Source organism: Empidonax traillii, unplaced genomic scaffold, assembly GCF_003031625.1.
Source record: "Empidonax traillii isolate 1590-97213 ecotype Southwest subspecies unplaced genomic scaffold, ASM303162v1 scaffold33:size3420811, whole genome shotgun sequence".
Taxonomy (NCBI): domain Eukaryota; kingdom Metazoa; phylum Chordata; class Aves; order Passeriformes; family Tyrannidae; genus Empidonax; species Empidonax traillii.
In genome coordinates, this window is record NW_020955226.1 from 2,713,063 (window position 1) to 2,733,301 (window position 20,239).

The following is a 20,239-nucleotide window of genomic DNA, read 5'->3' on the forward strand; positions in this document are numbered from 1 at the left end:
TTGGATGTATCTTAACCTACTGTGGAGTCTTGTAGAATATGTTCTGAAAATACAAAGAGTTCATTTTCTAGACCCGTTTTATACTCCCGAATTGAAATCCAGCTCCTTCCTAATGTGCAATTGCAAACTATAATGCAGTTAATTTTCTATCCTTATATCCTTTAATCCTCAAGTTAATCCAAGTTGATGTTAATTATTGATATTGTAGCACAAAAAGTAAAACCACAAGAGTTCACCCAAGTTTTATTCCAAAAATAAAAATATGACTTGAACCAAGCAGAGCTATTTTTCTTTTGGGCTGAGATTTTTCAAATGGCAATCTGGCTAGAAGTCAAGGTGGATATGGATTTCTAAAAGCCATTTCACACCCTTTTAAAAATGAAAGGCAGTTTAAATGCAAATTGATTGTTTTAGATACAGGGAAGATATGAACTTCTGTGCTAGTACTTGCTGCTTCTTGGTGTTCCACAGTTAGGAAGCTGTAGGCACGTTATCTGCAGCAATACCATTATTCACATAGGAGCGAGGGCCACTCTCAGAGTCCTTCTTTGGCGTTATGGCTGCCCTGTTGATGGATGTGCAGAGTAAGTGATTTATCTGGGACCATCCAAAATCCTTGATTAGAGGAAATATTGTACCTGTATTATTGACTTTCTTACTACAAGGAGGAGAGATTTAGTGAGCAGTGCAGTGGCCGTTTAGTTGCTTTAAGAGCTGCCAGGACCAGTTTTGCAGTGTTTTTGCCAAATGTGTTCACAATAAAAAGTTCATTGGACAAAGACAATGATTCTTGCTGTGCTAATGCCCAGAGAGGCTCACTAACAAGGGTCTCCTGAGTGCAGGCTTGTCTGGGGAAGAGGCACATTTTGTGTCACAAAAACAGAAGTTTCTGTCTTTACCAGCCTTCTACCACTGAGGAAGTGGAAGAGAGGGCAGTAATGAATAAAGTGCTGATTCACTGTGCAGCACTGTGAGAGTAATCAAAGAACATTCATGTATAGGAAAGGGTTTTGAAGTCCTGAAAATTATCATAATGTTTTGCTTTTGTTCTGCTTAAAGATTTAGTTGGTGGGTTTTGTTGTTTGGAGGTTTTTTAACCTAGCCCTAGTTTTTTAAGTTGACATCTGAACACACTTTATGAGATACACTGTGGGTTTGTAGCTTCTCTTTCGTTAGTTCTTACAAAGTTACCTTCCCTAGAAATGAATTCTAGTAATCCAAGGAAATACAAGGGAGGAGAGCCTATGGATCAGCAACAGAAAAGGAGAAAGGGGAAAAAAGCCTCATAAGAACCCTGAGCATAACTGGCCAGGTGAGCCTGAAACTTTTTACCAATCTACTTTATGGATGAACTTCAGTATCATAGAGCCAGAGAACAGAAAGGCATCTTGGGCTTGATTGTTTCAGGGAAGTTGGGAGTGCTCTGCAGCTGGAGGAACAATCAGCACTTCATTCAGTAGGAATTTTTTTGTGGTTGTTACTGTTTATTTCCTTTTCATGAGTTTGAACAGAGCTGTACTGCAGCAGAATAACCAAGCTGCAATGTATCTGGCAATCATCCAGGACACAAGTTCAGAATGGGCAGTTTTAGTAAAGACTCCTGTATTAGAAATGAAAATATGGAGCCATATTCCTCACAGTGCTAACCTGAGGAATCACACATGAGGACTCATTTGCTGTGGAGGTTTATCTCTGTGCTGCTTGATAAAGCCTTGTGGCTTCTAAAATGGCAAGGGGAGATAGAAAGAAGGTAAGGGAGCTGCAGCAGAGGAATCTAAAGGATGGAAGAGTGCACAGTGAAGGTGTTGGTTCCCAAGGAGTTACACTGCGCAGCTGAGGAAGGCATCTGTTCTTCTGTTTGTGAACAGTGGGTTGACTGCGCTGCAGGTAGAACTGGAAAAGGATTAATGAAATGCATGAAACCAGTCTCCTGCTGGTGCCTTCCTAACTTGCCCTGCCTTTTGTTCATCTTTCACCTCTTTGCACAGCTCTTGTTTTGGCAGTTGGACGCATGATGTAAATAGTGAGGAAAGGGTGGTTTGTCTGGAGTGATGAGATGTGGTTGATCTGTGTGGTACTTCAACAAGAGGAAACCCAATAATGAACCTGATGCAGCATTAACAGAGCAAGGCCTCGTGATTAACGTGCCACATCAGAAATCTGGAAAATAATTCAAGAAACTGATTTTGTTTAATTGTGCAAAATTTCTGCAGGGAATTTTTCCCTCTCTGGGGAAGAGGAGCTCTCTGAATAATGCATTGTGCAAGGCCGTACATGCTTTCCTTGACCCAAAGCAGAAAAGCTGGATGGCTGTGTCTCTAATGTCACTGCTCTGGGATAAATGTCTGACATGTAGGGCTGAGCTTTTCCATCTGAATGCTGCACAGTAGGCAAGAAGCTCTGCTGAACGCAGCTGAGAATTGGCCTGTGGGAATGGCACATGATGTAGGGGGAGGGGTTGACATTTTTCATTCTTGGCTGCTGTTTTGTAGGGAACAAGGCGTGTCAGCAGCTTCTTGCTGGCTAGTCCTCTTTACCTCTCATCTCGTTATTTCTTCCTCAGACATGGACTGAACCCTGCTGTGAGGAGGAGTACTGATATTGCATGTACAAAAAGGAGACGTTTGCAGAACTACGTGTGTGAAAACAATAGATTAAGCTAATTTTACAATATTTCTTGTGAAATAGATGAAAATTCAGGAAAACTAATTAATCTCCTGGCATAGCATGATATGAATTAATAAAATGAGTCACTTTTAGTCATAAAGCATGTATGAGATTCAAATATCTCAGAATAAAGGAAGAGTTAAATCTAGCCCTCAGCATTTGCATCTTTCTCTCCTGCCCTTGTAGCCACTAGTTTCTTGGTCAGAATATCAAGAGAAAGTATAAGGGTGTGGAAAGTGGATCTAAGTTTCCCTGCTCATGCCTGATGTCATTATGGTTGATGAGAATTAAAGTTGCTGGAGTAACTTTTCCTCCCTTTCTTCCTGTGCTGATGGTCATGTATGGACCGTGGAGGGAGGTGTGTTCGGTGTGCTGTGCTGGTGAATGTGTTCAGCCCACTTGAAATAGTGGCGTAATTACTGCTGTCAGTCTATTCAGGCAGCTGTTTCTCTAACGTTCTGCATGGACACTGTATTTTTTGGTTTTGCACGGACCTGTCTCGCTTTACGCACTTTCCGCGATTCATAAGAAAATTCCATCTCCTTCAGTCTCATGTCACTACTGTAGCAGAAACAATAGGGAATCATTTACCTCTCCAACTCACAGAGCAATGCTTCCATTAACCCCTGGAGATTTCTGTGTTAAGCAGCTGGAAATAGTTGAAAGGGATATCATTTCCAGAGGGGTCACTGTTCATGGCTGAAAGCTTCAACAATATTTTAAACTGGGCATTTTGGTGAAAAAGAACAAAAGATCTGCTTGTATTTAATCTGAGCTGAATTATTATTCCCACATTGTGTTCAATGACTGAAAATAGTGTATTAAATAGCTAGGTCAACTCTGTAAAGCAGAGAGCACCTCTGGTAATAAATAAACACTTCCTGCCTTGTAGTTACCTGGAACTAATATTAATCCTAGTATTTCAGGAACTAATTGTGCATCTTCCTTTGTGTCTAATTGTGAGAACCAGCCACTTCACTGCCCGGGATTCAAACCTGGAGCTGAGATTAAGGTTTAAGACAAAAAGGTGAATTCCAAGCAGGGGAAGGTACTTGAGTGGAGTATGAAAGTTAAGGCTCTCGGTCCCAGTTTCACAGAGGCACCATGCAGACAAAGAGTTTCTGATGTACCTTTCCTGAGTGATGGTCCCCTCCAGGCTCCGTATGCTGGTCCTGCTTTCTCATTGTTGTGAATGTCAGTGTAAATGTCCAACTTTGATATGGATATTCACATTTCAATACTTAAGATGAGTCCTGTGTCTCCCATCCCTAGAATTAGGAACCTAGCATCTAGCTGGAGCACTATGAAGTGTCTGAACAGATAAGGTGATTTTCTGAATGCTGTCCTAATCATTAGTGTCTGCTGCATGGCATTGCAAGTAATAATAAGAATTCTGCAGAACAGAACACAGAGGAACTAGAAAATTCTCTCTTGAGAGGAAAAATTGGTGTCAATTTCTGCTTTCATCCTGGCAAGGTTTCTTACGTTCGTTGGTACTTTCTAATTGCTATCAGCAGTATCAAAGATACAAAGCTATGTAAAAGTAGTTCCAGCCTTTGCCCAGATATCCATAGATTTCATTCCTGCTGTGCTGTGCCATATTCGAAGTTAATTGGATGACCCAGTTTTAAACCTGAAATACAGTATGAACTTAGAGACTTGTATCAGTGCAATTATAAGTTGCTTGAAGAGCACAACTATGGTGTTGGGCACAAAAAGCTGGAGGCCAAAACAGAGTGTTGGAAGCACACAAGCAGGTAATGACTGAAAAGAGAGGTGACCAGTGGAATGGGAATGTATACAAGAACTATATATTAAAAGCCAGATATTTCCATTTTAGTGAAATTGTACATTGTAAAAGTCTGATATGAAGGCAGTTTAAGGGACTGTGTTCATCGTTCCCCAGCGTTGCAATAAAGCATCATCCTTCTTTCTATGTGCCATTTAGTGTTCAAAATAGATTGATTCAGCTAAGTTCCCTTTACAAACTAAATCAGACTGTAAGCTTTGAATTTCTGTTTCATTCATCATGTGCTTTGGAGGCCTCCTCATGTTCTTGTTAATAATTCAGCCTTTACCTATTCTAGGTTTATTGCTCAGAGAGACAGTACCTTTTGCTGAGCTGAGCATATGGCTAACAGGAGCTATGTCAGGTAAGGAATGCAGCCTTTAATTTTTCTCCTTATCTTTTGTTGTTAGTCAGCTTTGCAATAGAACTATAATGCAGTCAGTCGGGTTTGTATATGTCGACAACTGTCAGTTTGGGTAGCCTGTTACTTTGAAATAGCTGGAGAAATGCCAGAGATCTCAAGTGTCTTGAAGACTGTCAACCTTTTGCTTTTTCTGTTTGTTGTTTCAGCAGCTGAGAACACAGCAAGTCCTGAATCAAACTGGATTAGGTAAGAAAGTTTTTAAATGTTGCCATTTATGGCACCCTGGAGAAAAAACAGATGTGGTTTTCTGACTCCCTTCCTGCAAAATAGACAAGTCCTTTTCTTGTTCTGCTAACGTGTCATAATTGTCTTACAGATGGTCAGCTAGTTGCTGGGAACTGTTGCACTGCTTGGAGCTGTATTTCTTAACCTTTTTATTTTTTTCTTTCTTAAGTATTGAGCTAGGCAAAATAGCTGACTCCTGATTTCGTCTTAATGCCAAGAACACTGTGAAACATGTAATTAAAAATAACAGTTAATGACTCTTGTTATTTTGCAGTGAAGCCTTCATACATTTGTAACAGCACAGCTGAATTTGACAGATTGCATTAGAGATGTTAATTCCATTCACGGACATTCCCTAAGGATTGAACTGCCCTGGTGATTGTGGGCTCGTTCAGCTACTTCTCTTTCTACTGCGGTGCAGGAACTACCGGCTAGAGAGAGACTTTTGCACTGAGTGGTACATGGCATGATGAAATACAAATCTCTGGGACTGGTAAAATTCTTAGGTATATTTTTTAGGGAACTCTTCAGTCTCATTTCAGAAAGAAAATTCGGTGCTTGGTTTCTCCAGGCCTTACTTGTTGGCTTCTTTCAAAAGAGTGAATGTTATAAAGCATACCTTAAAAGTTGCTAGTCTCGAGTTACGACTTTGTAGTCTTGAGGGTTATGACGTGATGCAGTGCCTACAGTATTGAAGGAGGAATAAGCTTTTACAAGCTTCACACTATAGGAAAGAATGGATTGTGAGGAGTGCAGCCTGGACTGCTTTCATTATAACTCCTGTCTGAAGAATTGACTCCTGGTATACTTTTTCCTGCTTGGGTTCTTTGCCAAAAAAATAAAATGGTAGCTCTCTTTCTCATCAGGATTCATGGCCTTCAGTGCCAACCTATTGTGAAATGAAACCTGGGAATTTCATTATCCAAAATTTTAAACAGAAAAATCAGTTCACTGAAAATATTAATACTGTAGGTAACGGGTTCTAGCTAAGGATTTACACATTGTAAGTGTGAGCTCTTTAAAAAACCCAGAAGTTCCTGCAGGGGTTCTTATGTGTGTGCGTGTGTAGTAAAAAGAGTAGCTCTTTTTAAGTCATTATGATAACAGAGCTAATGACAAGACAGTTGGCACTGTCGCGCTAAGGTGATCTTCACCCTTGCAAGACAAAATATAGTTAGATTAGCACATTTTTTGCAGAGTATGCAGTTACTCGTGTGTATAAAAGATTTGACTCCTGTTAGCCAGCAGATGCCCGTGTCCTTGACAAAGCTGTCTTTGCAAGATAGATGTAGCTATAGAATGCACATTGATCTGTACAATGTGCCACAGCTTCTCCAAAATGCATTGTGAATTGAAAATGTACAAATTATCGGGACTAGGTGGAGGATCTTGTGGAGTGTTGTGGTACCTACTCTGGTAAGGCTGCCCTAAGCTCCAAGTGTATCAGCTTGTCATAGTACCAAGTAAACCTCTGTTCTATCCTCAATGCAGTTCAGCTCCACAATGGAGGCTGTACTGAACCTGTAGATATGCAATTGTGCCTTATCTTTGCTGCCTTCCCAGCCTTTCCTCTTTCTTGGACTTAGGTGTGCAAGTCTCAAATAGAGCTTTTTAACTGTGGTCCTGCATCTTGTTCCAGGGGTTCTATTTTCTACCTATGGCTTTCAGGAGAGAAAAGTTTTTTGCAGAACAGTTTGTTAGCAGGACTCTGTGTCAGTAATAAAAAGAATACTGTAAATGTTTCGGTAAAGGCTTTGTAATATTCTACAGTGCAGGAGGTATCCTGCAAAGGGAGAGGGCACTTTTTTTACCATAGGCTGCTTAAGTACAGCTGTGAGGTGGACGCTTAATAGATTTGAGATTCATATGGAAATGGTGTGTTGTGTATAAAAATAGGCTGGGCTCTTATTTAGATATCAGAAGGTAGAGGCATCTCTGGCACTTCTTTGTGGAGAATAAAGGAAAATGTAGACATATTTAGCAAACATTTGTTCCTGGCATTGAAATCTGAAGCAACAAGTGCTGCTTAACACAGTTTGACAGAGTGCTGTCTCTGTTCTTTATGATTTTCTAGGTGGGCGTAGAACTAGAAGAGTGATGCAGATCCGAAAAGGAACCTTGTCTTTACATTTGACTACTACCTGGAAAAAAGAAAAATCCCATCCATTGTTTCATAAATATTTCCCTGCACAAGCAGAATTTTACTGAACTCTGCCTGGTGGAGAGTTTTCTGATTCATCACAGTGTTCTCTGCTACTTCTACCCTCAGCGTAGGCATTGTGCAAATGTCACAGAGAGAGGGAAATGGTTCATGATAGTCCAGCTGTAAGAATAATTTGTTCTGGTTTTCTTTGGTGACCAATGCTGTTGACAAGTTCTCATCTCTTCCATGGTTTTCCTACTTCTACTATCCTCTGTTGTCCAGCTTAGCATGAACTGAAGGGTAGAAGGGTGGTTAATTTGGGTCTGATAGACAGGCGGGACAAGAGGTTTCAGTAACTCCTCTCTCTTGAGGATCTTTCCTTAAGATAAACAGAGAGAAAATGGAAATAGAGAATGGCTTAGTGTGGTACAATGATTTTCAGGGAAAAGTTTACCTGTAGGCTTAAGAAGGCCTGAGGGTCAGTCCTCTGAACATACCAAGACTCCAAAAGGTGGTAGAAAATTATTTGCTTGCAAATGCTTAGCAGCTCACCACAGGTTTTGCAGGATCTGTGACCTTACTGAGGCCTTTGTTTTAAAAATTATTTTAAACAGCTGTTCTTCAGTACAGGTGACTTTTTTATTTGGAAAAAGGAGAAATTATTGGAAAGTTCCCTGTCCCTGTTATCACATACTTTTTAATACTGTAGGATTAGCCAGCAAAACCTGGAGGTATGGGGAGAGCAGAAGCTGTTCCCTACATATTCCTTCGGGTTGCTGATCTCTAAATATGTTAGCTGGACATTCTGGATATTCACTGACCTCCTCTCTGCCATGGGACAATGCTGTTATGTTGTGGTACATCCATACAACTTGTCACTAAGCCATTTGTTACATCATTCTATTTGCTCTACCGAATTGCTATAAAACATGTTCTGAAAAAAAAATAAAATTAAAAGCCTTATTTCTGATATTGAACGAATGCAGTATTGCTGTTGATGGCAGTTTTCCTGGGTGTATGGGGAATAAACTCAGTCTGAGTGCACAAAGTAGGAGGTGTTGTAAAAGGTGTAAAGTGGGATGGCAGTTTTCATGTCTCCTTGGATATTTTTTGCACTGTATTTTAGACCTACTGGAGGGATGAATGATAGATGTGATTGATTCCACCTCACTTGAAAGAAGAGGGCATGTTTGGTGCACATCGTGTTGTCTTCACTTGTTCTCTCATCGTTTCTGTGAATAGTAACATGGATGATCTTTAAAATTTGTGTGTAGCCTGTGAAATGGATACAAAGACCTGTCAGACTACCTTTTCTAATACATTTTCTTCTGAGGAAACAAACCTAACATAAATGTCACTTGCAGTATGAGCAACTGCAGCAGGTGGAGCATTGAATTAATGGTTCTGAGAGGCAAGCCAGGAGAGATTATGAGATAAATACAGTAGAGATGGTACATAATTCAATTTTTTTTTCTGTGATTAAAAAGTAATTCAAGGAAAAATAGTGCATCTTCAAAAAGAGTATTTAAAAATGGTTTATCTTTTGTGCTTTTGGAAAAGTATTAAAAAGTCATTTAAATTCTATCTATAGGGAAAATCTCCCATTAGTTTAATTAGAAGGATATTTTTCAGCTGTTGGTCTTACATTCTTTTGTAATGCACATTTTTAATGTGCTGAAAGGTAAGGAATTTGCTTATAAGATATATCTGGTATGATTCCTCACGTTTTGTGGCAAGACACTGTTTCAGTGAAAAACTGAACTGATTACTGTACTGAAAACTACACTGATTACTGTATTGAAAATCATATATATTGTCATCAAATGCAGAGGAAGGACACGTGGTAGAGTAAGTGACTCAAGTTTAACACCTGATAATATATAGGAAGGTGATGTGAGTGCAGCTCCCTTTCAGGTGTTCGTTTCATAGGTATAGAAGAAATTTATATGCTGGCAGAAGGTTTGGAGGCTCTGCAGAAGTCAGCTAGCAGTAAACTAAAGGAGTATGTCAGTGACTCATATAAGTAGGCTAAGTTGCTTCTCACTAGTGATAGTTTGGCCTCTTTCCAGTTTCAAGAGTGAAGGACTATGACAACTGACTAATAATTTATTTTGTAATACAGAAAGACCAGCTGGTTTAATAGCTGGGCAAAAGGTGGTGGCATGGTGATTTCTGATGGCTTAAGGCTGCTCAGCTGAGAGCTTCATAGAATTCAGAGGCACTGCTGAGAAAATGTTTCACATTCCCTTATAGCAGCGAACTGGCTGCTGTGAAATGAACACCTTTTTTTTTGACCAATCTGCTAAAAGGCCTTTGGAATTGAAAATTCATCCACTGTCTGAGCTGGAAGGTGAGTGCTCTCTGTGACAGACTGAAAGACTGGGGATGAAGCATGTAGAAGAAACACCTAAGAATGCAATTTAGAGTAATTGTTAAATCAGATAATGTGCTTTCAGCTGTAAACAGTTGTGGTGATGAAGGCACACCCCACTTCCCCCTTCATAAATTAGGGTGATCTTTCTAGGTGTAAAAGTCTGTGTCTTGGGGCACGTTCTTTGCAATCTGATTAGATCCACAAGAACTGAAAGGGAGAAAGCAGCATTTTGGCCTTCATGGTATACTGTGGACAAGAGGGCTGCAATGGTGCCACTCCCTCAAGGTATGATTCTTGGTAGAGCAATCTTAAGGTTTCTTTGAATTTGCCTCCACATGCTGCAGTCATTCCTCCTGATTCCTAGCAAGGTGTTCCTGGAGGGCAAAATCATGAGGTGGCTGTAGCTGCCAAATACTAGTAGGTTCCAGTTTTCAGAGAGTTTTCTGGAGAAAATTAATCATTCTCTTTTGATTGTCAGTATCAGCTTGGTCTGACATCCGATTAACCTGTTGCTAATGCATGCACAAACCTGGGTATTGCACCAGTTTCTGTTCTGCTCTTAAGTGCATTTTACCATGAATTGACTGGATAAAGGGAATGTTAGCCATGTGGGAAGGAAGGAAGGACTACAAGCAGATGCTGACGGAGCAGTGACAGAAGCTCTGATAACAAGTACGTAAGGCAGGAAAATGGTAGTATAATCTTAAACAAAAGTGAAACTGGAAACCTCCTGGGACTGAGAGCCAGCAATCAGCACTGCACAGTAAAGCAGTGCGAGGCTTGCAAATGAGGTGTTTGAAAGTCAGGAAGCTGGCAGTAGAGGACCTTCAGGACCTGCTGAAGCAGTTGGAGTGGGAGCCAGCAATCAACACCACAGTGCTTCGAGGGTCAATAAATGATTTTTTTGTTTTTACTTGTTGGGGCTCTGGAGGAGGTGTTTGCCTTAATTACTGCCGTCACTCGGATGCACAGAGGGAAGGAATTCACTGCACACAAGGGCGTTTCTCGAGCTGTAAAAAGTCATGCTATACTTCTGAAACAGGTCTGTTTCTGTCTTCCACACCCTTCCGCGCTCCAGTAGCAAGCTCTTACAGTAAGGTACCATTCCTGGAGCTTTCACCTTTCTCTTTCTTTTCATCACCCACTTGGTTACTGTCTCCATGTTCACAGTCTTTCATAAGGAGGGACCACGATCATTGTGATGTTGTCATGTGTTCCCACAGTTACCCACAGGCTCATTGTACTTTTGAAGTGTGTTTAGTGTTTTCCTCTAAAAATTCTGCTCTTTTGTCACACTTTCCTCTCTATTCTGAATGTAGTCAGTTACAGATATATAATCTGCCTGTCCTAAATGAAAGAACTGAGGGTCAGAAAATTAATGGAAAAATTGTTTCTGTCTGTATATCATTATGGTAGCACTCCATGTACTACTTGAAGTCACACCAGTGTCTAAGTAACAAGCAGCATGAATTGCTGCTGCTAGGACTATTTTTTGTGAGGAATGTCAGGAACATAATGCTACCACTAAGAGAAATCTATTATACTCAATTTTTAATAGTTGTTGGGTGACCTATGGTGTAGTTTTCATTCTTTATTTAATCTGATTTTTCTGAGTCTTAACAATGGTACATCTGGAGACATGCAGGAAACTTCCTAGTAGTGTGAAGTTCTAATGGTGAAAATTTATGTAAGTTTCGGATGGTGCAAGTATATTTGCTAAAATATATATAGACTATACTAAAACCTTATTGTCTGCCTCAAATATGGAGTCATCTTTCTAAGTAAATTTGAAATAACTCCTGTGCTTTTGTACAGGAAAGGGAAACTATTAGGATTGGTATGGGAGACATTCAGAATTAAATGAAGGAAAGACCTTTGCTGATCCTTTACTGAACAGAAGTGAAAAGGCTATATTCCTCCTTATTAAAGTCTTGATGACAAATGAGTATGAATATTTCATTAGTCAGAAGAATACTTTGTTATCATTCAGACTTAGTCTTATGCTTTCATGAACTCCAGAGACAATAAATACAAATCAGAATAATTTTATAATTTGTGGCAAAGACTAATTTTGTTAAACAATACAAAGTAAATTGCCAGGATTTTGCAGGAACTGTTTATTTAATAGAAGGAAGAAAATAATTAAATTTGAAAATAGGTTTTGGGAGAGAGGAATTTTAAAAGCAGGCCCTGAAACGAGATTCTGCTTTTCAGTATGGGGTTTTGTGTAATTAAATATTGGATGTCTTAATAATTGCTAAACTAAGAAAAGTATGTCCTTATGGCCTCAAATGCTTGTTTATTCTCTGTGAAGAAAGAAAAGAAAAAAGAAAATACAAAAAGGTCTGTTTTTTCCTAATGTTTTGGATTCCTGAACCCACTCATTATGTCAGAGTACAGCCCACTCAAGACAGGAGTCATTCTGGCATGGATGACTTCAGTTGCTGACACAATCTAATTGCCTTGTCCAGGATTAATTCTGGATTTTGCAGTACTTCCCTTAAGAACTTTATTGGGGATCTGTTTAACTACTAAACTTGCATTTTCTCTATCTTTGGACAGCTGCATTTTTTTAAGGGTTTTCTTTGTACATGTAGTGGAACTCAAACCTCTAATGGATTTCATTTTTACATGGAGCACCATATAGCTTCTGGTTTTGTGATACTGCACTGCACTTCCTGTGCTGTACCTTCTTTCTACGTCAGATTGAGCAAATATATCCACTGCTTCAGAATCTGACTGGCACCTGAGAGGTTTTTTCGTCCTTTTTCAGTAAAAATTGAGAGTTGAAAGTACAGAATGAACTGTGGCTTATAATTCCTCATTTTTTTTTTTTTCTCTGTGCTTTTTCTTCTGGAGTCCAGGCCTGTGAATACTCTCTGAAGACACTTTAGGTTTGAGGTCCTTGAAAGAGAGAGTCATTGCTTAGAGAACAAGTCCAGCAAAACATGGCTTTCACCAACCTGTCTCTGTAAGATGGGTTATTTTTTTTCTTCTGAGATCTGACTATTTCAGATGTCTACTACATGAATTTGCAGTTTGAAACCATTTTTTGTACTCTGTGACCTCTCTCTGGGTGACCTTCCTCAGCTGTGATGAGAGGAAAGCAGTGTGCATAGTCTGTAGTGTTATTTCCTAGTGTTTGCAATAGTACCTTTGCTTCCAAACTCATTATTGTAGTGTTTCCCCTGTGTTCTAGACTGAATTAGGCAAGGGATCTGTATGTAGTACTTTTGAAATGCTTTGTTACAGCAATCTTCAAAAATAAGATTGCATGATAAACCAGTATCTAACTTCAGCAATGTTCGTTATTGTCACACGCAGGTCCTGTTAAAAGGCTCAGTTAAATCATCCCATTTATGCATTGCTTTTTAAGGGTGATTGTTAGCTTACAACATAACAAATATACGAAAAACTAAATGTTAATATTTAGAGAGGGTTTTTTTTTTTTGAGGTTTGACCATTTTCCAGCTAATGTTATGCTTCCCAGTGGACTAACAGGTTGTGAAAAGTTGTGCAAAATGTGAATAATAAAGTGTGTTAAAGGGCAGGTGAGACTCTTCACATGAGCAGTCAGCCTTTCCAGAAGGTGGAAAGTAGTAGTTTGATGGAGAAACAGGTTACTTCCTTCTTAGATAAATGACTAGTAATTTGTGTTTTATGGGTGCAGACAAAGGTGAATTACCCCAGAGATAGAGATGGATTATGAAACAAAAATGGTTGCCAGAGTAGGATTCCCTTCTGTGAGGGGTATATGAGCTAAAAAAGAGCTGTGAGTTTATTGGATAAGAAGACCTTTCAAGGCTGATCTGAATCTAGATGGATGGAGACTTGGTGGGGGGGTTTTTTGGTGTTTTTTTGTTTGTTTGTTTGTTTGTTTTTAATTCTGTTCTCTTTTGATTTTACAAACCTTGGTAAACTGCATTATTATGGTCTTATTGTGGATGCAGTAAATGAATATTTTTATTAGCTGTTTATGTTGACCTGGTTTAGGTGAGGGATGATATCAATACAGGCAACTAACTTGAAGGAATTTGTGCTCTTTCAATCCATAGGTAGTACTGAACTACTTTTAGGCAGCCAGCAGCCCAAAATATTTCTTAGAGGCTCTAAAGATAGTGGAGTTGCACAGGTCAATACACAAACCAGTAACTCAGTGTCTAAGAAGGAGAGATATTTCCACTGCTGAAAAGGAAATCTCTGGAAAGCTGGTGTGGAGCCCAGGGATTGCAAAGGGGTATGAGCGAAGGATGTTATCACATGTTTTACAAATTGGGAAACCAGAGATAGATAAAAGTGGGATGATTTTGCTGGGATAGGCACAAAATATTCTATCCTGATACCTACCTATTCCTATACCATCATTCAGGATCAGGTTTCTTCCATCTCCTGTTAGTTGCTTCCCATATGGTGGTTGCCTTCACTAATGTAGAAGTTGAGCAGACTGTTAGGTCAGCATGCCTCTGAGATAACGTCCTATTTTAGAATTAGTTCAGTTTTCATTAGTGAATTAACTGAACATTTAAATATTTATGACTATCTCAGATGTCTACTACAACAAGAAATAAATAATTCAATATAGAAAATTACCTTTGTACAATTGATACCACAAGGATATAAATCAGATATAGCAATTTCCAAAGAAGCAGTACAATATATTGGTTTTGCTATAACACCCTCAAGCGGGTGTCTTTTTGATGCAATCATTGCTTTTCTAAGTTGGGTAACAAACCTTCCATTGTGTGAGTAGTAGTGATGGCAGAAAGTCTATTTACCGAAATGTGTGTATAGTAAAAGTATATCAGCACTTGGGACACTTCAGGGAATCTGTGTACAATATATGATTTCTGTTTGATATTGGGAAGTTTTTTGTGTAAATCTATCAGACTGCAAGCATCACTTCGAATGGGATTGGATTTACCTTATCTGTTATACTTCCATTTTTGGAGATAAGTTGAAATAAACTTCGCACCTGCCAAAAGCCAACAAAGAGGAAAAATTTAATTGTGTTGAGTGAGTGGCATTAAATGAAGGACTGAACACTTAGCATGACATGCCAATTGCCAAACTTTAAGTTTAAACTGAGAGGCTAGACTTCAGTGGGAGGTTTTGATCGCATAATGTGTTTGAAGAGGAGTGACCTAACTAGGCAGGCCAGAAGATTAAAGGAGGGGGATTCTTATCAGCCATTTTGAAGGAAAATCAGGATCTGTTTTCACAAAAAGAATGCATTCTGCAGAGATCAGGAGCAGTGACTTAGAAAAGAAGAGCAAATGTGTTTCAGAGTAAATGGCACAAACTTGAAAGAGGAGGCTGGGGACTCCTGGTTATAGTCAGGTAGAAGGTGAAAGTGTTTAAGATGTCAGGAAGCTGAGACAATGAGGTCAAAATAAGATGTCTGTTGGTTTGACTATTTATGTTCCTTATCGTAGGTGAAGTAAAGGAGTTTTCAGAAACCCTGTTAGGTCTGTGCATATACCTATTTCACCTCACACATATCTTTAAAAATAGCCTTGTTGTGGAGCTGAGAGCGTTTCAAGGCACTGGAGAACAGGCTGCCAGCAAAGCTCTGTGGCTGGCTGAGCTAGTCCACAAAGTCACGTGGACAGGACAAGAGAAACTGAAATGCATACTCTGAGCTTCCAGGGACACTTACAGACAGCAAACCGTGGGGCTGCCTCTGCACTGTTATCTTGGGACAGCTCATGAGGCTTCTGTGAGGGCTGTTGCAATGGAACAGTGCTGTAATGTTTAGAGTTGCAGCTTGGAATGTCTGTGTAGGAGACACATTTCAATACAAGGGGTTACTGTTGAAAGGTACTAGTTTTTCCAATTTGTAAACAGAGAACCTAAAGCTTATATAAAATATGATTTCTGCAGTATAGGAAGTGAGTTATAGTCAAGACTGTCTCTTGAGTTCTCCGAACTCCTAGGACTGTATTCAAAATGCAGACTGTATTTATAATGTTATCAAGTAAAAGGAGCATCCTAATTACACCACATCACTCATACCATATAAAAATAGCTTTCTTAAGTGGATAATGCCAGGGGTTTTTTTACTCATCATGCTTTTATTCTGTTTCAAACTTTGCTCTTTTAGCAGGTACTCTCTGCTTAAACAGAGGGTTAGGATCTGGGGCTATTTGCAGGGGGTGTCCTTACTGAGGAGAAATGACCCATTGCCTTATGAAGTGATAGAACATAATGGTTGAAGGTACAGCGTTGTTAAAAATGGGATGCAAACATAGCACAGTAGATCCTGTTTCATATTGTCTGTACAATCTAATTTACTTTTACTTTATCTTAACTGCTATCTCAGTTTATCTCATATTATCTATTATTATTATCGCATCTATTCTCTCTTCTGTTTTTTCAAATGGCATCACAAAATGTTTTCCTCTTTCAGATTTTGAAAGCCCACAGTACTGAACACAGAGCTGTTCCATAAACTGAATAATATGTATTGAAGAAAACTAAATAGTTGCTAATGAACTGCTAAAGGCTGGTTATTCTAGGTCACAGGTCTTATTTTCTCTTCGTAAATTAAGTTCAGGCATTCTCCTAAATTTCTTCAGGACCATCTGCAGCGACCCAAAAGTAATTTCTGGGGAAAAAGGCCAGTTTGGTACTTTATTCTGTGTTTAAATTCTATTCTGAAAGTTCATGGGTAATTTTGTTGTTGTTATTAAATTGTTCTCTCTTCAAGATCACAGCTCTTGGAGGTGCTAATCTCCTTCAAATCCCCTGAATCGGTAGGAATTGAAATTGATTAGTGCTTCTCAGTGTGAAATATCTGCCAGGAGCAAGCTCTGACAATTTTTGCTCTTGTCCATATCGGCATCTACTATTTCTCGTGGCATGCTTGTACCTTCTCACTTAATGGGATAGCTGAGTATTTTGGTGATGTGTTGTTGTATTAGTGGACATTAGGCCTAAATGTCAGTTGTGTTGACTTTCAGGCATCTTCCCTTGTGTGACAAAGACAAATTGCATCTTTCTTATTGAAGACTGAAGAATGCGTAGTAAAGTGGACCAAGGTCTAAATTAGTCCTCAAAGTTACAAAGCCACACTTTTTACTGGATGCATAAGCCAGGAAGATAAGAAAAGGTCCACCAATAGTTATATCAGTTGCTAACACATTAATCTTTCTGCTGTCCTTAAATATTAACAAAAGGTAAGGTCTGTTTGGAGTTCAGACCGGCAAAAAACCCAAAGTTGTTTTTGTTACTCCCTGTGTATTAAGGGGTTATTAGATAACATACACAGGTATAATACTTCTAAGCAGCTTCTTTATGTATCATTATCTGTCTTTTCTATCTATGTGTACCCCCAAAACCCTAACTGATTTTCAAGTCCAGTAATTCACTGTGAGCAGCAGTGGATATCAGCATTGTTCTGAGCCTTTTGTCAGTCTTTTCAGCTGGGAAGATGTCAAGCCAGTTGCTTGTGGATTTGCCTTGGTCTTTGTTACAGAGCTCAACTTAGATGTCTATAGGCCCAGATAGCGTAACCCAAATAATACATTTATAATTTATTAAGCTTAATTCTTTAAAGGTTCTTTTGATAACTGCTCCATGAAGATAGCTTAGCTACTGAAGGAAGTTTAAAATTAATGGATTCTATCTCATATGCCTATTATTATTTTTGAAGCCTGTTAGAGGAGAGAAATTATGCAAATTGGTGTCACGCTAGGCTACTGCACACATGCTGGTAATGCATAACAACTAGCTCACTGATGAAAATACTTCATCTTAAGCAAGCATCATTGTCAGTGCCAAGAGATATTCTTTGTATCGTGATTAAAAGTTTATTATTATTTTTCTTATGGATAAAAGAGAGTATATCTTCTTATTAAAAATCCTCATTAGAATAAAACTGCTGTAAAAGTAATACTGGAGAACTATGGTGATGAATTATGATTGATTGCATTATACAATTAAGGTATATTGTGAAACAATAGGAAGATCCCTTCAAAATATTAAGTAGTTGTTGCTCACTCTCTGTGAATGATGAAGTGGCTTTAATTCTTCAGCTCCTGCTTGTAAAAGACTTGATAAATAGATCAAGCTCAGCATCAATTAGTGTCACAATGATCTTTAGTATTAATGAAGTGAAGCTGCTGGGATTGAACCAGTTTATTTGTACCTCCATGACAGCATCTTAAGCTAACACACACTGTGTTGTCTGTCTAGTGCTGGGCACGGGAACCAGTAGGCAGAATAACAGTTCTGTGCAGCACTGGCTGATACGAGCTGTCCCTGTGAGGGTGGTATCTCTGTTCTGAGGAATTCGGATATCCTTAGCAGGACATAAATCCAATATAAGATAAGCTGGTTTCAGAAAATAGGTCACTAATGTAAGTTCACAGTTATTTTCTTCCCAAGTTTATCCTATTCCTGTCTTAGATTTCTTTGTCCTCACGTGTACGCAAAGCATATCAAGCTTTCTGATTAAACTGCAGTCAAGAGCCTGGTTTTGGTCTAAAGGTCATCGGTCTGTTACAGCCCTTCATCCTTACAGTTCTACACTAACACATGTGTTTTGTTTGCCCTGTTAAATTGCTGCCAAAGGAGGCAGAGAAAACCTTCTCAGGTATTGATTTTTCACACATGGGGAGTGTAGCTGGTAGTCACCTGATTTGCCACCTGCAGTTCATAACTGAATGGGCTCAGGGGATTATAAGCTTAATTTTAGTGCTTAGTTCACAACCCGAGGTGAAATTGATGTGTTAGCTGTTAATCATTTGTAACCGCTTCAGTGTATTTTGCTTGTTGGAATTCTATTTAAATGGCTAATGCAAATAGCATTTATGCAGTAGGAATGCCACTGATCAGAACTTACTGTTTCAGTTGTCCTTCTGAACAGTCTTTCAGATATTTGGATTTGGTCTTGGAAAATAATTTCTGAATAATAATTTTTAATTAATTTAATAATTAATCTTCGTTGCTGACTAGGTAGATAATTTTATTTGACATTTGGCCCTTGGAGTTGTAGATATGGAGCTGATTAATTAGCAGCCAGATAAATGAAATATATTATAGCTCCTGGTGAATGCTCAGGGGCTTTATTTTCTGTGGCACTCAAACCTTCAATGGAAGTTTCTGTTGATTTCTGTGTTAGTAGCAAGGTACTGTTTATCTCACAGGATAAGACAACTCTCAAAAATACTTGGTTTACCACATGTAGGAAGTGGATTTTTGCAATGATTTGATTCTCAGCAGAGCCTTAGTTCTTTCATCACTGAATATAATTTTCTGTGTTAGTTCCAGTTAGTTTCTTAAATACATGGTACCTAACAGAAAATCTTGGATGTGTCATTTTCCATTAATAAGACAATTTTGCTAATTTTGTGAAAACTAAAGAAAATTCTATTTTTTACATGTTAATGAGAAGGGCGGGTTTTCTGTACTAGTCATCTCTATGAATTATGCAAGCTGCATATGCCTTGACCATTTTTTTGCTTAAATTCCAAAGGCAGCAGTGATGTTGGGATATTTTTGTTATGTTGAACCTTAGTAAAACAGTCTTGAAGTTCTGTGAGAAAATCGTTTCTCACAGCAGGTTGCATCCACATTTGACAGAGAAGTCAAAAACTCTGAAATAAATAAGTTCCTACAGTTTTCCTAAAAATCTTTGTCAGGGTATATGAATGAACCATAATATCACTGCTGAGATGGGATACGGTTTGAACTTTGTCCTTGATACATTCTGCTTTTGTTGTTCTAATCATATGCTAACAGTGCCAGCTACAGCAGATATTATCTTTTGGGGATATCAGAGAAAAGAAAGAGTGAAAGTTATTATGATCATATCTTGGGTAAAGGATGCAGATTTATCAAATTCATTAGTTTAACTGCTCATGAAACAAGTTGCTTTTTGGGTTTCTTAGTTTTGTGAATTACTCTTTACAAATCTTATCATTCTAGCCAGGTTTCAGCTTTTGTGCATATTCAATTAGAGAAATTCAACTACAGTAAACCAAAATAAATCATGTTATATCTATGAAATCCTAGAAAATGAGAGGGATTTAATGATTCTAACAGAAAGAAATTTGATTGCTAATATAAAACTACTGACGTTGAGGAAGGTTAGATAGAATAAACAAAGCACCAAGAAACTTTCTGAAGTATTAGTGAATATTTATATTAGAAAAGATGGAGTGACTTGAGTTCACTGTCATCTTCAAGACCTTCCTACTGTAGAAAACCCCAGTGGTTGCTTGTTCTGTTCTTGATTTTGCCGTAGACTGAGTCAGTGTTAAGTTTAAGTGTTTAAGTGCATGACCCCATCTGTGCATGTTAAGCAGATCTCTTTAAGGCTAATACTACACTGCTTGCGAGTACCATTCAACTAGAAAATGGCTTGAGAGGAAGCAAACTGGTATGACTGCTTTGCAGAGGACATGGAGCCATGGGTCTCTGGTAAGAGGGAAGCAACTGCAGAATGAATTTCTGGGAAGCAAAAAACCCCTGATTTTTGAAGGAGATGCAGGTATGAAGGACCAAGGTGCCAGTAATGTTACCTGGACCCCATGAAAGATGGAAGTTCATGGAGTGTTGTGGCACTTACATAGGAGTCGCAGGATGAGGTGCTAAATTGTTCTGGAGTAAATTAAC

General features: G+C 38.8%; 1 protein-coding gene across 12 annotated transcripts in view; it reads left to right on the top strand.

Annotated features, from left to right (window-relative positions):
* Positions 1-20,239, top strand: part of MYO3B (myosin IIIB) — a 198,439-nt gene that overhangs the window by 1,825 nt on the left and 176,375 nt on the right. For 9 of the 12 annotated variants that reach the window (XM_027911546.1, XM_027911541.1, XM_027911548.1 and 6 more), the window contains 3 exons: positions 1,201-1,312; positions 4,755-4,820; positions 5,027-5,066. In XM_027911546.1, the coding sequence (XP_027767347.1) occupies positions 4,814-4,820; positions 5,027-5,066 (47 nt within the window). In that variant the 5' untranslated portion in view covers positions 1,201-1,312; positions 4,755-4,813. The remainder of the gene's footprint in view (positions 1-1,200; positions 1,313-4,754; positions 4,821-5,026; positions 5,067-20,239) is intronic. The other 3 variants (XM_027911545.1, XM_027911544.1, XM_027911547.1) reach the window with 2 other exon arrangements.